Below are 16,705 nucleotides of genomic sequence, written 5' to 3'. Positions count from 1 at the left end.
TTTTCAGTCATCTTAAAATAAAATACTAAAAAATAATATTTACTGAAAGCTATTTTTTGCATGGAATTATCTTTGGGTAAACGAATTTCATAATTGAGTGCGAAAATTTTACAATTCGCTTTAAGATAAAATTAACATTAAGGGGTACAAACTTTGCAGTGCTCCCCTGATCAAACTATTGAGACTGTATTTCCCAGATTGCGGCTACCTTCTATATTTTGGGGGCAGAAATTCGAATCCGTCGAAAAAAAGGTATGTTTATTCAAATAAAGTGCGTTTTAATATCTGATTTCGTAACTTAAATTATCTCCTGCTCTTATAAATTAGCGTATTTGAGGTCACTCCCTCGTGCCATTAAGATTGAGATCTACAACACGCAAATCCTATTATTACATCGAAAGTTATTCAGGTTGGTCCTTTTTTGTTTTTGCGCACTGTACACTCCTTTTATTGTCATTTGTCAATAAAACAGTTTATTTTTTTAATTAGATCATAGTTAGTTATTAAAAAAAAATATTTACAAAACCAAAGAGTTGCAGATTTCAACAATATTTAAAGCAGACGTATAACAACAATTCTGGTGAGCTAAATTTATGCAGACAGTATCTTTTTAAACTAAAATTAGTTCAATTTTGAATTTTTTTAATAGCGTACAATACAATAAATAATTTATTTAATAACTTCTATTTACACTAGTCAGTGATATGGGGCTATTTTTCGGAAAAAGATCACAAAAAAATATGCATCCAGCTATCTAATATATCACTGAAAATGAATACAAATATTTCATTATTAAATTTAAAAATATTGGATATGTTCAAAGTAAAAATTCATAGCATTTTCTTAACAAATTTATAGAAATTTTCCACTCTAGAAAACGTTCATATATAATAAGTTTTAGGATAAGCCATAAGTGAAAAATAGACTTAATATTCATTCGAGTAACAATAATACATAAACTAGAAACCGTTCACATATAATAAGTTTTAGGATAAGTCAAAGTTTAGTCAAAATATTCATTCAAATAACAATCAAACATGAAAGCGTTCAAATATATAAAGCGTATGAAAGCGTTCAAATGTATTAAATATTTTGATGGATCATAATATGTGTTCGAATATTTTTTTTTTTAAATTTCTCTAAATAATGTCTTAGTAACCAAAGATTTCTTTTCTCTTGCAAAATCTAACTTTTAACGAACAAAATTCTCACTGACTCCATGTTGTTCTTTCATTTGAAATTAAAAAGTTGAATTATGCAGTGAACTCCCGCTACTGCGATTCCAATACAACAATAACTCCCTTTATTGCGATAGTGTTTCGTGCCCCCGACGAACTTGCATATGAATTAATGTCATGTTCCTCTCAATATTATGATATTTACTGAAGCAATAAACCCCTGTAAAGCGATTTTTTTTTCTCTTTCCAAATTTCAACTTTATTTTCTCCATTTATTATTGGTTTTCAAATAATATAAAAAGTCTTATTTTATCCTATTTTGCCATTTTCCCCACCTTTTCTGACAAGGGAAGACTTACTGCTGACCACCCCAAGCGCTTCCATTCTTAGAATTATCTCTTAAGAAGTGACAGATGTAACATTCCTATCTGATTTCTTATTCCTTCATGTTAAAAGCTGATTATGAGTCACAAATGACCTCAAGCATCATATTAACACCTGAAAGACAGTTTTTTCTGCAGAGGGTGGGTGGAGCCAGGGACCGATCAAGACAAATTCGGGCCCAAGGCCCACCAAATTTTCAGGGCCCTTTACAGAATATTTTGAAATTGAATTACTGAAGAGTAGTCCTAATAATAAAAGAGAATCTATTGAACTGCTGGATTCAAGAGAAACATTCTAAGAAATTTTGAAAGCAGACAATTGAAGATTATTTTTCTAAGATAAAGTTTATGCTTATCTAAATAGTAAAGCTAAATATAAAACAACAAAACATTTGTACGTCAAAATAAAAATAGTTTGGTGACCACAAACAATTGAAATTATTGATTTTTGCTAAAAGTCACTGATTAGCAGAATTATTTTCTATTGTAAGCGGTAATTATTTTTTATCTAGTACTTAAACCAACGCAAATCTAGCCCACCTTTCATTCGATTTAAAGATAAGTTCAGCATGCATGCTAAGATATTAAGGTTATTAATTATAGTTTTTATTACAAAAATGCATTTCAACTCAGAAAAAATATTCAAAAAGGCAAAAATTATATATACTTATAGAAAATTAAATAATTTATTAAGATTCTAACACATCTTAAAAAATTAAGAGAAAAACGGTTTCTTTCAGTATTTAAAGGTAAACAGTAATATTTTTGAGGCCCCGAAGAAATTGTGGGGCCAAGGCGATAATCAGACCCTGGGTGGAGCACCATTCACAAACGAAAATCATTTTCGTGCTTTGAATTCAATGCATACTTTGTTGGTTGACTTGACAGTCAAAAAAATTTAATAAACAAACAAAAATATCAGATTATTTTCAATAAAAATGATATGTTTACGATCTCATTTTCTGATTTTATTTCAATTGTTTTTAATATTTAACCATAATTAACATTCTGCAAATTAATTTTTTGCTTATTATGTAAATACATTTATAGTTTACATATATAACATTAAAATTTAAAAAAAATCTTACTGTGTCCCCAAACTATGTAGGTCCTCGATATACCCAATATATCCCTCTACAACGATATATTTATTTGGTTCTCAAGATATTGTTGCAGCGAGGTTTTTTTTACCTGTATTATTTTTTAAAGCGACTTTTAACAGAATATTTTTCTACACACTAAGGACCTTAAAATAACTGACCTGTTCCTCGACATTTCCGTTGTGCAGTTCATCCAAAGTGGGCCGGGGTTGATGAGCGTGTAATGAGTGAATATTTCTGTAGTGGTCAAGGCGAGGAAGTGCCTCTTGTGTATAGTGGCAGAGTGATCGAGTATTGCATGTATCGGAGCATTCTCCCACCTGTTCCACGGGCTCTACCTGAAAACGAGAACGTTTTTTCTCTTCACCTTCCATTCCGACATCTGTTGATTCCATTACCTGTCGTCTTTTTCACTCTCTCTCTAACACCGACACCTAGTGGCGGAACACTTCTTTTATCATTCCATTCATAATTGATGCGGAGAAGAGATTCGCGTAATCTAAGATTTACAATGAAAAACGCAATCGGTTTTTGAGAAGATGACCCTTTGACGCAGGTGGGACGTCTCTTTTATACACATTTTTTTTCTTCTTTTCTGTCTCTCTAATTACAATTTAAAATACAGTATCTGGCCAACTTATTAGACGCAGTATAAGATTCTATGTAAGATCTGAATTATCAGCTGATACTCTATACAGCTTTATCGTTCTCACGCGACTGAAACCGGTTTGTACTTGTATCCGTTCGTGAATCAATTAATTTAATTAGATCATATATAGTATGAATTAGACTATTGAATAAATTAGACGATATATTATGTAAATATAGAATATTTATTATTTCAAGCATTATATTAGTATATTATAATAATTAGATCAAATGATTAGACGTACTCTAGTTTTTTAATAGTTACATGATTTGCAGGAGTTTATAGGCAATAGGGGAGAGTGGGGTCAATTGTAACATTTTTTGCTTAACTATTTTTAACTAACAGAAAATCCAATATATTATCAGTATTAATTGACAGACGAGTAAAGTAGACTATCCTCTACTAGAAAAAAAAACTTATTTTAAATGTTATTATATTAGTGATTAACAATTTTTGACAGTCGCGCACTTGTTACAATTGTCCCCACTTACGGGGTCAATTGTAACAGTTCATAAATTCAACTGAAACATAGTTAATTATACATATTATCATAGTTGTGATATATTTTTTTATTGATCAAAATAGTAGTGATATTTTAGGAGTAAAAATAATAATGAGCAGAGACCTAAAGGGTTAAACTTTTAACTTTAAGGGGTTAAAAATTTTAATTTATGCTGTGAAAGGTGACAAATGAAATAATGCACATGCAACATAATATAAATGATATAGGAAACTATTGGTGGTTCTTAAGGAGTTAAGTAATGGTTTGTAAACATAAGATTATTTATTTTCAGCTGTTGCAGTCGTCCCTTTACTTATTGTTACAATCGTCCCCAAGTCACCATTTCAGCTTCATTTGTTAAAAACAATGCTTGCTAATTAACAAAACTAATCTTTTTTTTCTTAAAATGTTAATGAAGGTGTCCGCTTACATATTCGGTGAATAATTTTTATTTGTTTAAACAAAATTACTATGTTACAATATAATATTCTAACACCAAAAAAAGTACTTACGTAGCGTGAAAATATCTTTTGTGATATAACTATTTCAAAAGTACATAAAAATGGTTGCCAGCAGGGGTGTACATGTAGATTTATTAAATACACCTTGTGCGCCACGTAGGAACCGAATCTAGAACCCGACACTCGAAATATTTGCTCTGTTACAATCGTACCCTGTTACAATTGACCCCACTCTCCCCTGCTTTTATGTATAAACATGCATGTAATGGGTTTTTATTCAGGAGATTTTTTATATACTTCCTATTTGTATTTATTTTTAACGTATCGCGATACAATGTTAGACAATTGATACACGCACATTAAACAAGAATGAACCTGTTTCAGTCACGTAAAAACAATAAAGCTCTATAGCACCTGATAATTAAGATTTTACATAGAATCTTATAGGGCGTCTAATTATTTGGCCACGGACTGTAGATGATTGACTGAATGTAAACAATAAAAAAGCTTCTTGAAACCGGAAGAAATTTAGAAAACTTCCGGTGTATCCCTCCGCGTATGTTATGATTACGAGGTGATATGTGAACAGGCTTAATATGCTAAGAAGTTTTATTATTGTGATTTGTGTTTTAATTTACCCGTCGTAAAAGTTTTCTGTAACTCATAAATTCTAAGAGGTCGTAATAAATTAATATCACATCATAAATAAAGTGTAATGTTAGACATGTTTTGAATGTTATCCTTTATTTGGCTATATTTGTGCAAAAATAGCGCTGTGGGTTATTTTTTGGGTAGCATCATAGCAAGCTTCTGGAGTCTTTCGAATTCATTTGTTGTTTGTTTCGTTGAAAGTTAAATTGAAAGAACGCAGTTATATTAAAAATACTGCAAGTATTTATAATATTGGATAGTGCGTTTTTTCAAGCTTAGGCGTAAAAATCAGTCGGAAGTAGAAACCCGGAAGTCTTACGGCGAATTTTAACTCCTAGCGCCATCTGCGCTTAGCTTTCATCTATATATTTTGGTGTTTTTTAATTATGAAAAACTGTTACAAAAATTCTTTGAGATTCTCGGAATAATATTTGCTTTGAAATATAAAATCCAAATAAGTAATTTGTAAAAAAAACAATTCCGTTCATATTCAAAAATTTATCAAAAATAAATTTTGTAGATAAAAGAAATTTCAATGGTGAATAATCGTTTCTCTTTAAATCTAAATAACTGATGAAAAGAAATGCAATTTTGAAAAAGTGTTTGGGAAATTTTACCTTTAACGCAGAAAAACACGCCGATATTTCATGCTGTAGTTTATAACCATAAATTATTAAGATACTAAATAGTTTTCGCTTATTTTGATTTAAATTAATACAAAATAATGTATAAAGAAGATATTTAATAAAAATTCTGCATCAAAAGGCAATCACATGCCCTTTGATGCAGAATTCATGCCAAAGAGCATGTTGACAATCACATAGTCGCTTTGGTATACGTCCGAAATATATACTAAGTCTACTTAAGTGTCACTGCCCGGTATACATTTACTCACTATGCCTTTCATCAATGTTTTTTTATGGTCAAGTGCCTAGTATACATTTAATTGGTACTCTGAACACTGATGTTTCTCCTAATCTATCCTCAGTAAATATTAAATAAATATAATATCAATGAATAAATTAATATCCAATCGGATGTAACAAATATTTCGTATCTAAATTTGCCAAAGCGACTATGTGATTGTTGACATTTACCAGTGAAGGTCGACATTCTCCTGATTTCGGTTGTTCACGGCAACATGTCTATACGAACTTATCGAAAATGAATAAAAATCTGTAAATGTCAAAAGTTTATTGTTTGCGATAAGAAAAAAAAGAGTGTGTTCAAACCAAATTTTCCAGATAATTTAAGTACCGTATATTCCGGCGCATAACGCGCCCCGGCGTATAACGCGCACCCGTAATTTCTAATAACTTTTTTTAAATTTTAAGGTATACTCTTCGTATAACGCGCACGAAAATTTGGATTGTACATGTGCAATATCTCGTCTAGTATCAATAGATAACCAGAAAGCCTTTTAGTGTGGGACATGATTAGGTCCCACCTTACAGATAATACAAAAAAAATTGTTGAATGAATGTAACACGGATATGGCAGTTATTTCGTGCGGATTGACATCATTAGTTCAGCCATTGGACATCTGCTTAAACAAACCATTTAAAGACAATTTTAAAAGAACTGTGGAACACTTGGATGTTGGAGGGCGAGAAAACCTTTATGAAAGGAGGACATATGCGTCATGCAAGTTTGGAAACTGTGTGTGAATGGATATTAAAAGCATGGGATGAAATTAAGCCTAAGATGGTTAGAAAATCATTCAAAAAATGCAGCATTTCAAATAATCTGGACGGATCAGAAGATGACTGTTTATTTATGGATGAGGGTAACACAGATGATGAAGACGAAACAGATTGTGACGACGTGCCTGAAGAAATAACGGAAGGCGAATATAATGAACTATTTATGTAATAACGAAAATCAATAAAGTATATAGGTAAAGGTATGTTATTTCTTTAAAATAAAAGTATTTTTCTACATTTAAATTTTTTTAATCAATAATTTTTTATATTCGGCGCATACCGCGCACCCGTCAATTCCAATGTTATTTTTTGTATTAAAAGTGCGCGTTATACGCCGGAATTAAGTAAATACTCAAGGAGCACCTAATATTAGATAACATCAGAAAACGAGTAGTCGAACGTTATCTTGCGCAGCTTTCTAATATTAGGAAGATACAAAAGATCGTTTTTTTCTCTGCATTACATAACATTCGATTTTATACAAACTAATATCATCTAGAGCAGAGATGGGCAAATATGGGCCCGCGGATAGAATTTTAATTTGCCGATCAGTGGCAAAATTAAAATTATTTTTGTTTTTCCTTTTTTAACAAAGTACTGATGACCTTTTTACTTTCTCTATTTTTGTTCTGCAAAACATAAATTGATGGAAATAGTTAGCACAGACAGCTTCAATTGGTAAGATGTTGAAAGCAGAAGTTCGTCATAGAATAGCCTTAGATTGGCTCTAACTAGCGTTTGTCTTTCTCGAGGAATCTAATGTACGTAAATTGTACTTCACATTTGGCAGACTGCGCATTTTACACTCCAAAGAGCGGACAATCTAACAATCATCTGAAGCAGTCGTTTCTAAATATGCCAAAGTTTTTCAAATCATTACCTAAAGCTAGTTTCCAAAATTTAATACTTCATGCCCAGAAAATCAGCGCTATGTTTACTTAATCTTACATATGTGAACGAGAGTTTTCAAGTATGAACCTTAGAAAAAAACATTTCGGAAGTGGACTAACAGAAAAACATTTAGCCTTGTTCCTTAAAATAAGCACATCTCATTTCGAACGTTAATATAAGGAACTTTTAAAAATGAAATCTCAATTTCATTCATCTCACTAAATATTTAAATTAAAGCTTGCATATCGCTTTTTTTTAAAAAATTTGAAAGTTTTATTTGGCCCACCAAACATTTTTTTTTTCTCGATTTTTGGCCCTCGACCAAAAAAGTTTACCCATTCCTGATCTAGAGTAACATTATTTTGCATTGGTTTTGATACTATATAATGTTACAGTTTGTATTTTCTGATGTTATCTTGCGTTGAATTTTATTCAATTCCTACTGTTAGTTTACACTCTCCGTACAGCTTGTTCAAATTTTGAATCGTTAATAAAGTACTTTTTATTCATCCACTCAATATCAAATACACATTTTTAAACTTGTAGTGGTTGACACTTGATGTTAAGACAGTTTTTTTTTTCAAATAGTGCAGGACAATAGGGATAAGTGAAAAAGGAAATAGAATTTTCTGATTGGTTTAGTGTCAGTCATTGTTTTAACTTTCACAATAAGCGATTTAGCTTTTCACACATTTTAAAGATAACATCAGTGATAATTTCTATCTTATAGCTCTATTTGTACAAAAAAATAGTTTATTGCGCGCATTTAAATATTTAATTATTTCATAGTCGCTGTGTCAGATAAATTCAATAAAGAACATGACGTGGTAGCACGTGTGATCTACGTCACCCAAATTATACTTTTATAAAGTGTCTGATACCACGCGCCTTTATTTTCTTCCAATTCCTACTATTAGTTCACACTCTCCCAATTCGCGATCGCAACGCTCGAGTACGCCATCTAGCGAGAGACTGAAAATATCGGACAAAGCCATTGGCAATGACGGACGCCATTTCATTAGCAGCAAATAAGAAAAATTTCCCTAAAGAAAAGGTAGAACTTCTTGAAAAAACTAACCAGAACATGCCAAACATTGAAGCAGAACACGCCAAGCATTTGAAGAACAATTTCTCAATAATTTTTACCTTTCTATTACCAACAACATAACTTCCAATTTCATGATCACTTGCTGTTACAGATTGTGTGTATAACGGTAAAATAATTTTTTCTGTCTTCAATTCATTACAAATTAAAGTGAAATCAGCAAACATTAATTCATTAATTAAGTTTAATTAATTAATTTTAGATCAGATTTAAAATTAAATTTGGAGAAAATATTTTAATTATTCAATAAAAAATAACTAAAATTAAATTTTTCTTTGTTAGCCTAACTGGGAATTGACTTTAAATTTTCTTTTTAATATTACTTGTTTCTGTTCTTCATGCAATGAGTCTTTTGATAAATTTTATATCATCAATCATTTCCAAATGCTTTTTTTTTTTATAGAAATGAACCAACTTAATCAATCTGGCCAGATTAATCAACTCCAGTCATTTTTCATTTTACCCTAGTCACTTGTAATTTCACAATTATCATACATTATTCATTTTCTGAAAATATACAATAAAAACCACACAATATAATTATAAAGTTACATTTAAATTGAGTGGAAATTTTAACTTTAAATCCTAAAATAAAATTATTCAATTTTTAAATTGTCATTTTTCGTAATTGGCGCAATAAAGAGGATAATTTAAAAATAATCAAATTGCTTACCACGACAATTATTTTTTTCCATTTCTTTTTTCACTGAAATTAAATGGAGAAATACTTAGGTAACTTTATTCTTTTAGTGCCAGAAATTTTATTTAGCATAGCACCCGAAACAAAACCCAAACACAACGTAGACATTTTTTCCAGGGAGTGAAACCAGGTGAGCATCTAATATTATGAAAATTGCCAGTAATTTTTTATAATTCAAAAATAACTTTACATAGGCACATGAAAAATTTTCAACAATTTGATAATTATTTAAAGGTGCTATGTTCTAAACCAATAATCTGAGACAAAAAATTTACATAACATTTTAATTCAAAACTAAAACAAGTATGTAAATACTATGTTTTATCTAAATTAAATTTGAACAAACATGTAATTGCATACGAGAATGAGACGAAAAAATATAACATTTTTTGCATCTTTTAAAAGCTGCCTTTAATATATATATATATAATATATCAGTGCTCGAATAACCGCCCGTCCTCAGCGGTCAAAAATTCTCCACGGACAACGAATTTCTCGAATCCGACGTCCGCATTTTCAATTTTATACTCAAAAAACGCAGTACCCTCTGATAAATTGACATTCCTTATAACTNACAAACATGTAATAGCATACGAGAATGAGACGAAAAAATATAACTTTTTTTACATCTTTTAAAAGCTGCCTTTAATATATATATATATATATATTAAAGGCAGCTTTTAAAAGATGACGAAAAGGAAGACTCGAAAAACCGCCGGTCCTCAGCGGTCAAAAATTCTCCACAGGCAACGAATTTCTCGAATCCGACTTCCGCGCGGACGGCCATTTTCCCGTTAATGTTCGTGATACATTTTCAATTTTAAACTCAAAAAACGCAGTACCCTCGGATAAATTGACATTCCTGATAACTTGACCTTTGTCATTTAAATTATTTCATAAAAGAAATACTAGGTTACTATTAGTAACCTAGTATTTCTTTAATTACTGTATAATGTAATCCTAGTATTTGTAATCGTAGTATTTGTAATCGTAGTAACTACTAATTCATAGTACAATTTATATAAATGTTTGTAATAAATAAGAGAAAATTATATTTTTATTTATTTAGAAGCTACGGGTTAGTTTCAAAGGAGGACGTGTACATTGATGGACAAGCCGTCCTCGGGGGCGGTCGAGCCCTGATATATATATACGATGCTAGTAGTATAAATACTCATAAGCTAGGGTTAATGTTAAAATAAAATTGCTTTCGATATCTTGATAATTTGAAAGTAACCAAATTTTAAATATATCTAACTGTTTTCCTAATACTTAAGAATACTATAAAAATATTTTAAACATTATATCTGATTAAGTTTTATTAATGAACTTATATTATATGAACAGATATTTAATGTCTGCCAACGCCCATTTTCTAAAATTCTGAAGATTTATTACGAAGTTGCAGGGGGAAAAATCTCGTCAAACATAATTTCACAACATATTTTTTTTTATTTTAAAACAAAACACCGTATAAAAATAAATTTCATACAAATATATAAAAGCAATGATATTCTTACAGTCATTGTTTAATATAAAGAACAACAAAAAATTCTTTTGGTAAAATAAAAGTTAAAAACGCATATTTGTTATGAATTAATTTTCTATTATAAGATGCAACAGTTGAACTATGTGTTTTTATTATATTACTACTTTTAAGTAAAAAAAGTTCCGTGCCTTCACTGCCATTTCATGCAGTTTCATTCTTTCAATTAAAAGTTATTGTTTACTTGCAACGATATTTCCGAGCGATAAACTGGGGAATCTTTAAGTGTTCTTTTTTTTTTTTTTTTTTTTTTTTTTTTTTTTTTTTTTTTTTNTTTTTTTTTTTTTTTTTTTGAAAGATTTGATAAAATGATCAGCAACAGTTCATAAATGTGTATATGACACAAACACACACAGTAGGGATGAATCACACAGATATGCGCCTTTCTTCAAACTTCTACACAACAACCTGTAGTGTGTCTACCACTACAGAAACACAATCCCAATTCACTAGTAGTATATAAGACATGTTAACTCGATTCTGAAGATTTTGACCAGAGATCAACTCACGACGTGATCGAGTAAAGACGTGTTTTATCTCAGCGCAGCAATGCCGTATCATAGAACGGGACGAGGTGGAAAAGTCTACCCGGCCACCTGCCGAAACCCTATGCTGAACAGGATTGACCAAACCTCAACAGAGGAACTTATTGAGAAAAGTGGGATTCCCCTAAAATACTTTCACCCGAGTACGAGTATGAATGAGGATGAAGTAAAAGAATACTACCAACAGTTTACCCTAGAAGAATTAGAAAGATGGTATCAACCATACTTTAGACTCCGAAAGGGATTAGACTGGCGCGCGGATCCTATATATCACTACCTCATGCTTGGAGGAAAAGGTTTTCTCAACGCCATTGATAAGAAGCAGAAGGAAGAGAAAGATCGACAGATTGAAGCTCCAATTGACAATCCAGTGCCCAACAATCAAAAGCCTGACGAAGAGCACACTATCAAAGACTCAGTGCCTACTCCAACGATTGAAATGGACACTACGGAAATTCCAGACCCCACTGTGAAAAGAAACAAGAAGAAGAGAAAAAAGGCGAAAACGAGTGTCAACCAGGCGACGCTCCCTGACATTACTTCCGATAGCGAGCCAACTCAAGTCCCAGCTCCCGATATCCCAGATGTTACTACACCGACGGAGAGTATGGAAACTGCCGATTCGGTGGGCCCCAGCTCTACCCCCAGCCCAACCCATGACATAGCTCCAAACCCAAAACTGAAAATCATCATCAGAGGCCTACTAGCAGACACAGATATTTCAACCCTTGAAAAATATCTCATCGAATCTGAAATTCATCCAGAAAAGATCATTCAGCTTAGTAAAAGAAGTGGGCAGGAGCTTAGGCCCCTCCCACTCTTCCTCGTCATACTGAAGGACACGCCCACCAGCAGAAAAATCTACAACATCAGCTCCATTTTGGNTTATATTATTTTAAACATGATATAAATAAAAATAAATACTTCTCATCTCAAGTAAAGTAATAAATACAATGCTAGTAGTATAATAGTAGTAGCTAGTAATTAAAGTAATAAATGCAATGTTAGTAGTATAAGTATACTTCTAAGCTAAAGTTTATGTTTAACTACAATGTTAAAATGAAATTGCTTTCGATATCTTGAAAATTCTAAAGTAACCAAATTTTAAATATATCTAACTGTTTTCATAATACTTAAGCAATACTATAAAAATATTTTAAACATTATATCTGATTAAGTTTTATTAATGAACTTATATGTACAGATATTTAATATCTGCCAACACCCATTTTCTAAAATTCTGAAGATTTATTACGAAGTTGCAGGGAAAAAAAATCTCGTCAAACATAATATCACAACATATTTTTTTATTTTATTTTAAAACAAAACACCGTATAAAAATAAACTTCATGCAAATATAAAAGCAATGATATTCTTACAGTCATTGTCTAATATAAAGAACAGCAAAAAATTCTTTTGGTAAAATACAAGTTAAAAATGCATATTCGTTATGAAATAATTTTTTATTTTTTATTATAAGATGCAACAGTTGGACTATGTGCTTTTATTATATCATTACTTTTAATTACTTTTGAAAGATTTTTTTTTTTTTGAAAGTTAATAATGAGTATATGACACAAGCACACACAGTGGAGATGAATCACACAGATATGCGCCTTTCTTCAAACTTCTACACAACAACCTGTAGTGTCTACCACTACAGAGACACAATCCCAATTCACTAGTGGTATATAAGACATGTTAACTCGATTCTATGAAGCTTTCCCTTTTCATAGATGAGGGTTGAGATTGTCGATATCTACTCTCCACACTTAGGTGACCGAGACGTGGTGTGAAAACACCTACCTTGAGAGAAACTCCCACTTCGATATGAACACGCCTATCTTGGCAGTAACGCCCACATCGATTTGAACACGCCTACTTCGAGGCATTATCCCCATAGAACAGTTGACTTGCTACTTGTGACTGTTACAATATCCACCTCACGCTGTAGCTACTCAGTCTCGATCACGCACAACGTCTGCCTGTATACACTCGACTGCTAATGGTAACAGAGGAGCGACCAGACCTCGAACTTAATACAGCTCTCACGATCAGCATTTAAAAGTACGGTGATCTTAATATAGCTCTCCCGGCCTCACATAAAACAGCATTGAAACAGCATTCATCGAATTCTATCACAGATAAAATTCTGGTGGGGGAGTACTGTAGTGTGTCTACCACTACAAAAATACAATTGCAATTCACTAGTATCTAAGACAGGTTAACTCGGTTCTATGAAGGGGTACCTTTTCACAGATGAAGGTTGACATTGTCGATATCTTCTCACCCCACAAACCAATAAAAAGACTTTCAGCTCTGACAGATTTAAAGTTTACTATGTTTCATATCTCATACACACCAGTTGTTTTGTTTTCTGACTGGATCGAAATTTTGGTCTCCAGTTTTCTATCAGAGTGTGTCGTTTTCCATTTGCAGTGTCCTGCAGCCCATCTCAAAATTTAATTGCTCCTTCCAGGTAGATTAGCTTTTTAAACCAACAAACGAAGTTAAAATTATAAAAACGCTAAATTTTAAAAACCAAATTTAAAACANGACATGTTAACTCGATTCTATGAAGAGGTACCTTTTCACAGATGAAGGTTGACATTGTCGATATCTACTCTCCCCACAAACCAATAATAAGACTTTCAGCTCCGACAGATTTAAAGTGCACCTTGTTTCGTATACACACCAGTTGTTTTGTTTTCTCTTGCTGGATCGAAATTACGGTCTCCAGTTTTCTATCAGAGTGTGTCGTTTTCCATTTGCAGTGTCCTGCAGCCCATCTCAAAATGTAATTGCTCCTTCCAGGTAGATTAGCCTTTTAAACCAACAAACGAAGCTAAAATTATAAAAACGCTAAATTTTAAAAACCAAATTTAAAACACTAAATTTAAACTATTAAGCATCGAATATTTATTTGAAACTTCAATTATTTAATTTGAAAATATCTTTAAGAAATTATGATATCTCTTATAATAAAATTCAATGAGTGGATTTCCGTATCAATACCTGCGTCAAAAACTCTCGGTATCACCACACAAGAATCGAAAAACGTATCTGAGAGAAGGTGGTTAGCTAAAGGAATTTAGTTTATATCTGCTCTCAAGTAAAAATTTTATTCTTTCATTTTTTTAGAAAAAGATTATAATACAAAACCCTTAAGCCCTCTTTATTTGAAATGAACATTCGAGCATATACTGATACAGAAATATCTCAAATTGAATTTTTTGTTTTTTTTAAAGATAAAGTACTACGACATTCAACCATCAAAATACTTTTGTATATTGCATAAGCTCATTGAGCCAATTGGAAATGTTCGAACTTTTTGTTCAAACTTCCTGAATAAAATTTGTAACTCCTTTTCAGCACTGTTTTCATTCAAAGTAAACGCACTTTGAATAGATCATATTGTTGTTTATTTTTTAATCATTTGCTTTAATTTACAAATCAATATAAATAATAAATTAAGTAAAATAACTCATTATTTTACAATATTTTAAACAGGAAATAGTCTTCCTCTTATGGATAAAATTTTAAACATTCTAAAAAGTAATGGTTTTAACAGAAAAGTAGATGATTAATTATAATAATTATTTTAACATGGAAAACTTGTTTACAAAAAACTATTTTTTATCTTTCATTGTTGTAGAGAAATTCTGTCAGATGTGAATAATCAAGTTGTTATGAGCATATTCTGAGCTAACTACAATAATAATTGCTTATAGTTAGACAATACGCTTTAATAGAGAAGTCAACTACTACGCTCAAACTACTCATTGTCAATAATGATTAACACAATCATAATATTTACTGATTTTATAAGATACATGATCATTAAATTGATTCCTAAATGTTTTGATTAAGATTATTAAATACACTGAATGTTTCCAGAACATCATCCTCTCTAACACATCATGATTTGAAGTGTTTTCTATTACTTTTCTGGCTGATTTTAACTATTGGACTGACACTACCTACGATACTTTAATGTTTTATATAACTATCATTGAAATTTATGAAATGGGCCAAAAAATAACTAAATTATAAATACCTTTGAAATTGAAGCGATTCATTCTAGCTGCACTATGGTATCGTAAAAAAATTGAATGAGAATAAAAAATAGCAATGAATTTAAAACTTTTTTTGTGGAATCATAAAGATTAATAATAAAGATTATAATAAGAGAGTAATCCATATTCTCTCGGTACTGCAGCATATCCTTGCCGTTTGATGATTTAATAAAATTAAAAAGATTTTTCTGTCATTTTTCGTCACATTCGGTCATTTTTCTGTCGGAACTTGCAAATAAATCTCTGTGCATGTGAACGAACGTCGACGTCAAGGGAGATATGGTAGGTAGGTTGGAAATTATTATTATTATTTTACGTCGCACTAGAGCTGCACAATGGGCGATTGGCGACGATCTGGTAAACATCCCTGAAGATGCCATCAAAAACAATTTTGATCCTCTGCACAGGAGATGGCTTCCCTGCTAAAGTAGTCTGATGACCTGCGCGCGAAGTTGGGCACTTTATGATAGAACAGTTTATCAAGGACCGATCCCGCGCAACCTCGGTCCCTACGCAGGCTGATCAAAGTGGTAACCGCCCGCTTACTGACCGCGACCGGTGATGCTTGACTTCGGTGTTCTACTGGGTTTTTACGATTAGTCCACTGCTAGACTAAGGAAAAGAAAGGTGAGTTTAAAAGAGAAGATGAGTTCTAAAACGTTGTTGTGTTTAAATTGTATTCCTTGTACCCGATAAAATCATGCTTGGAATATTTTAGCTGGTATGCTACACGCGCATATGCGGAGCAATGCACTTGATGCGTTTTGTGCATTAACCTAATAAAATACGCGTACAAATCCAGTAATAAACCCTTGATAAATTAACGTGTGTGCATAATCACAAGTATGAAAGCAGCATTAGAATTTTGTATGCTTCAATTTATTCATTTTTTTTTTAAAAATAGTTTAATATTATAAACCTTTATACAATAGAACTCCGAGATCCAGAATTAGTCTGAAGGTGCGACGAAATAAAAATTGTAAAACCCGATTAATATGTGTCGAAGGTTCATAGTCCGACAATTACAAGATGAGCTCTCTGCCACGATATATATATATAGTGAATTCGCGATAACTCGAATCTGATAGGACTGACGAAAAACTTCGACATATCGGAAGTTCGACTTACCGTTAGTTTCGGTTTTGGACTTTCAAAATATTGTCGGATTATTTAATTAATGCTTATTAATTACAAATCTTCTAAATGCTTACAATA

At 31.6% G+C, this 16,705-nt stretch overlaps 2 protein-coding genes across 2 annotated transcripts in view; one reads left to right on the top strand and one right to left on the bottom strand.

The window, feature by feature from the left end:
- LOC107451369 (solute carrier family 12 member 2-like) overlaps positions 1-3,101 on the bottom strand; it is a 109,486-nt gene extending 106,385 nt beyond the window's left edge. Inside the window, exon 1 of the mRNA XM_043051061.2 lies at positions 2,823-3,101. Coding sequence (XP_042906995.1) covers positions 2,823-3,056 — 234 coding nt within the window. The 5' untranslated portion in view covers positions 3,057-3,101. The remainder of the gene's footprint in view (positions 1-2,822) is intronic.
- The window catches only part of LOC122268382 (uro-adherence factor A), a 151,729-nt gene that overhangs the window by 108,816 nt on the left and 26,208 nt on the right, over positions 1-16,705 (top strand). The window lies entirely within an intron of this gene.

Source organism: Parasteatoda tepidariorum, chromosome 9, assembly GCF_043381705.1.
Source record: "Parasteatoda tepidariorum isolate YZ-2023 chromosome 9, CAS_Ptep_4.0, whole genome shotgun sequence".
Taxonomy (NCBI): domain Eukaryota; kingdom Metazoa; phylum Arthropoda; class Arachnida; order Araneae; family Theridiidae; genus Parasteatoda; species Parasteatoda tepidariorum.
Note: the sequence above shows the minus strand (reverse complement) of the source record. Positions and strands in the feature narration are given on the sequence as shown.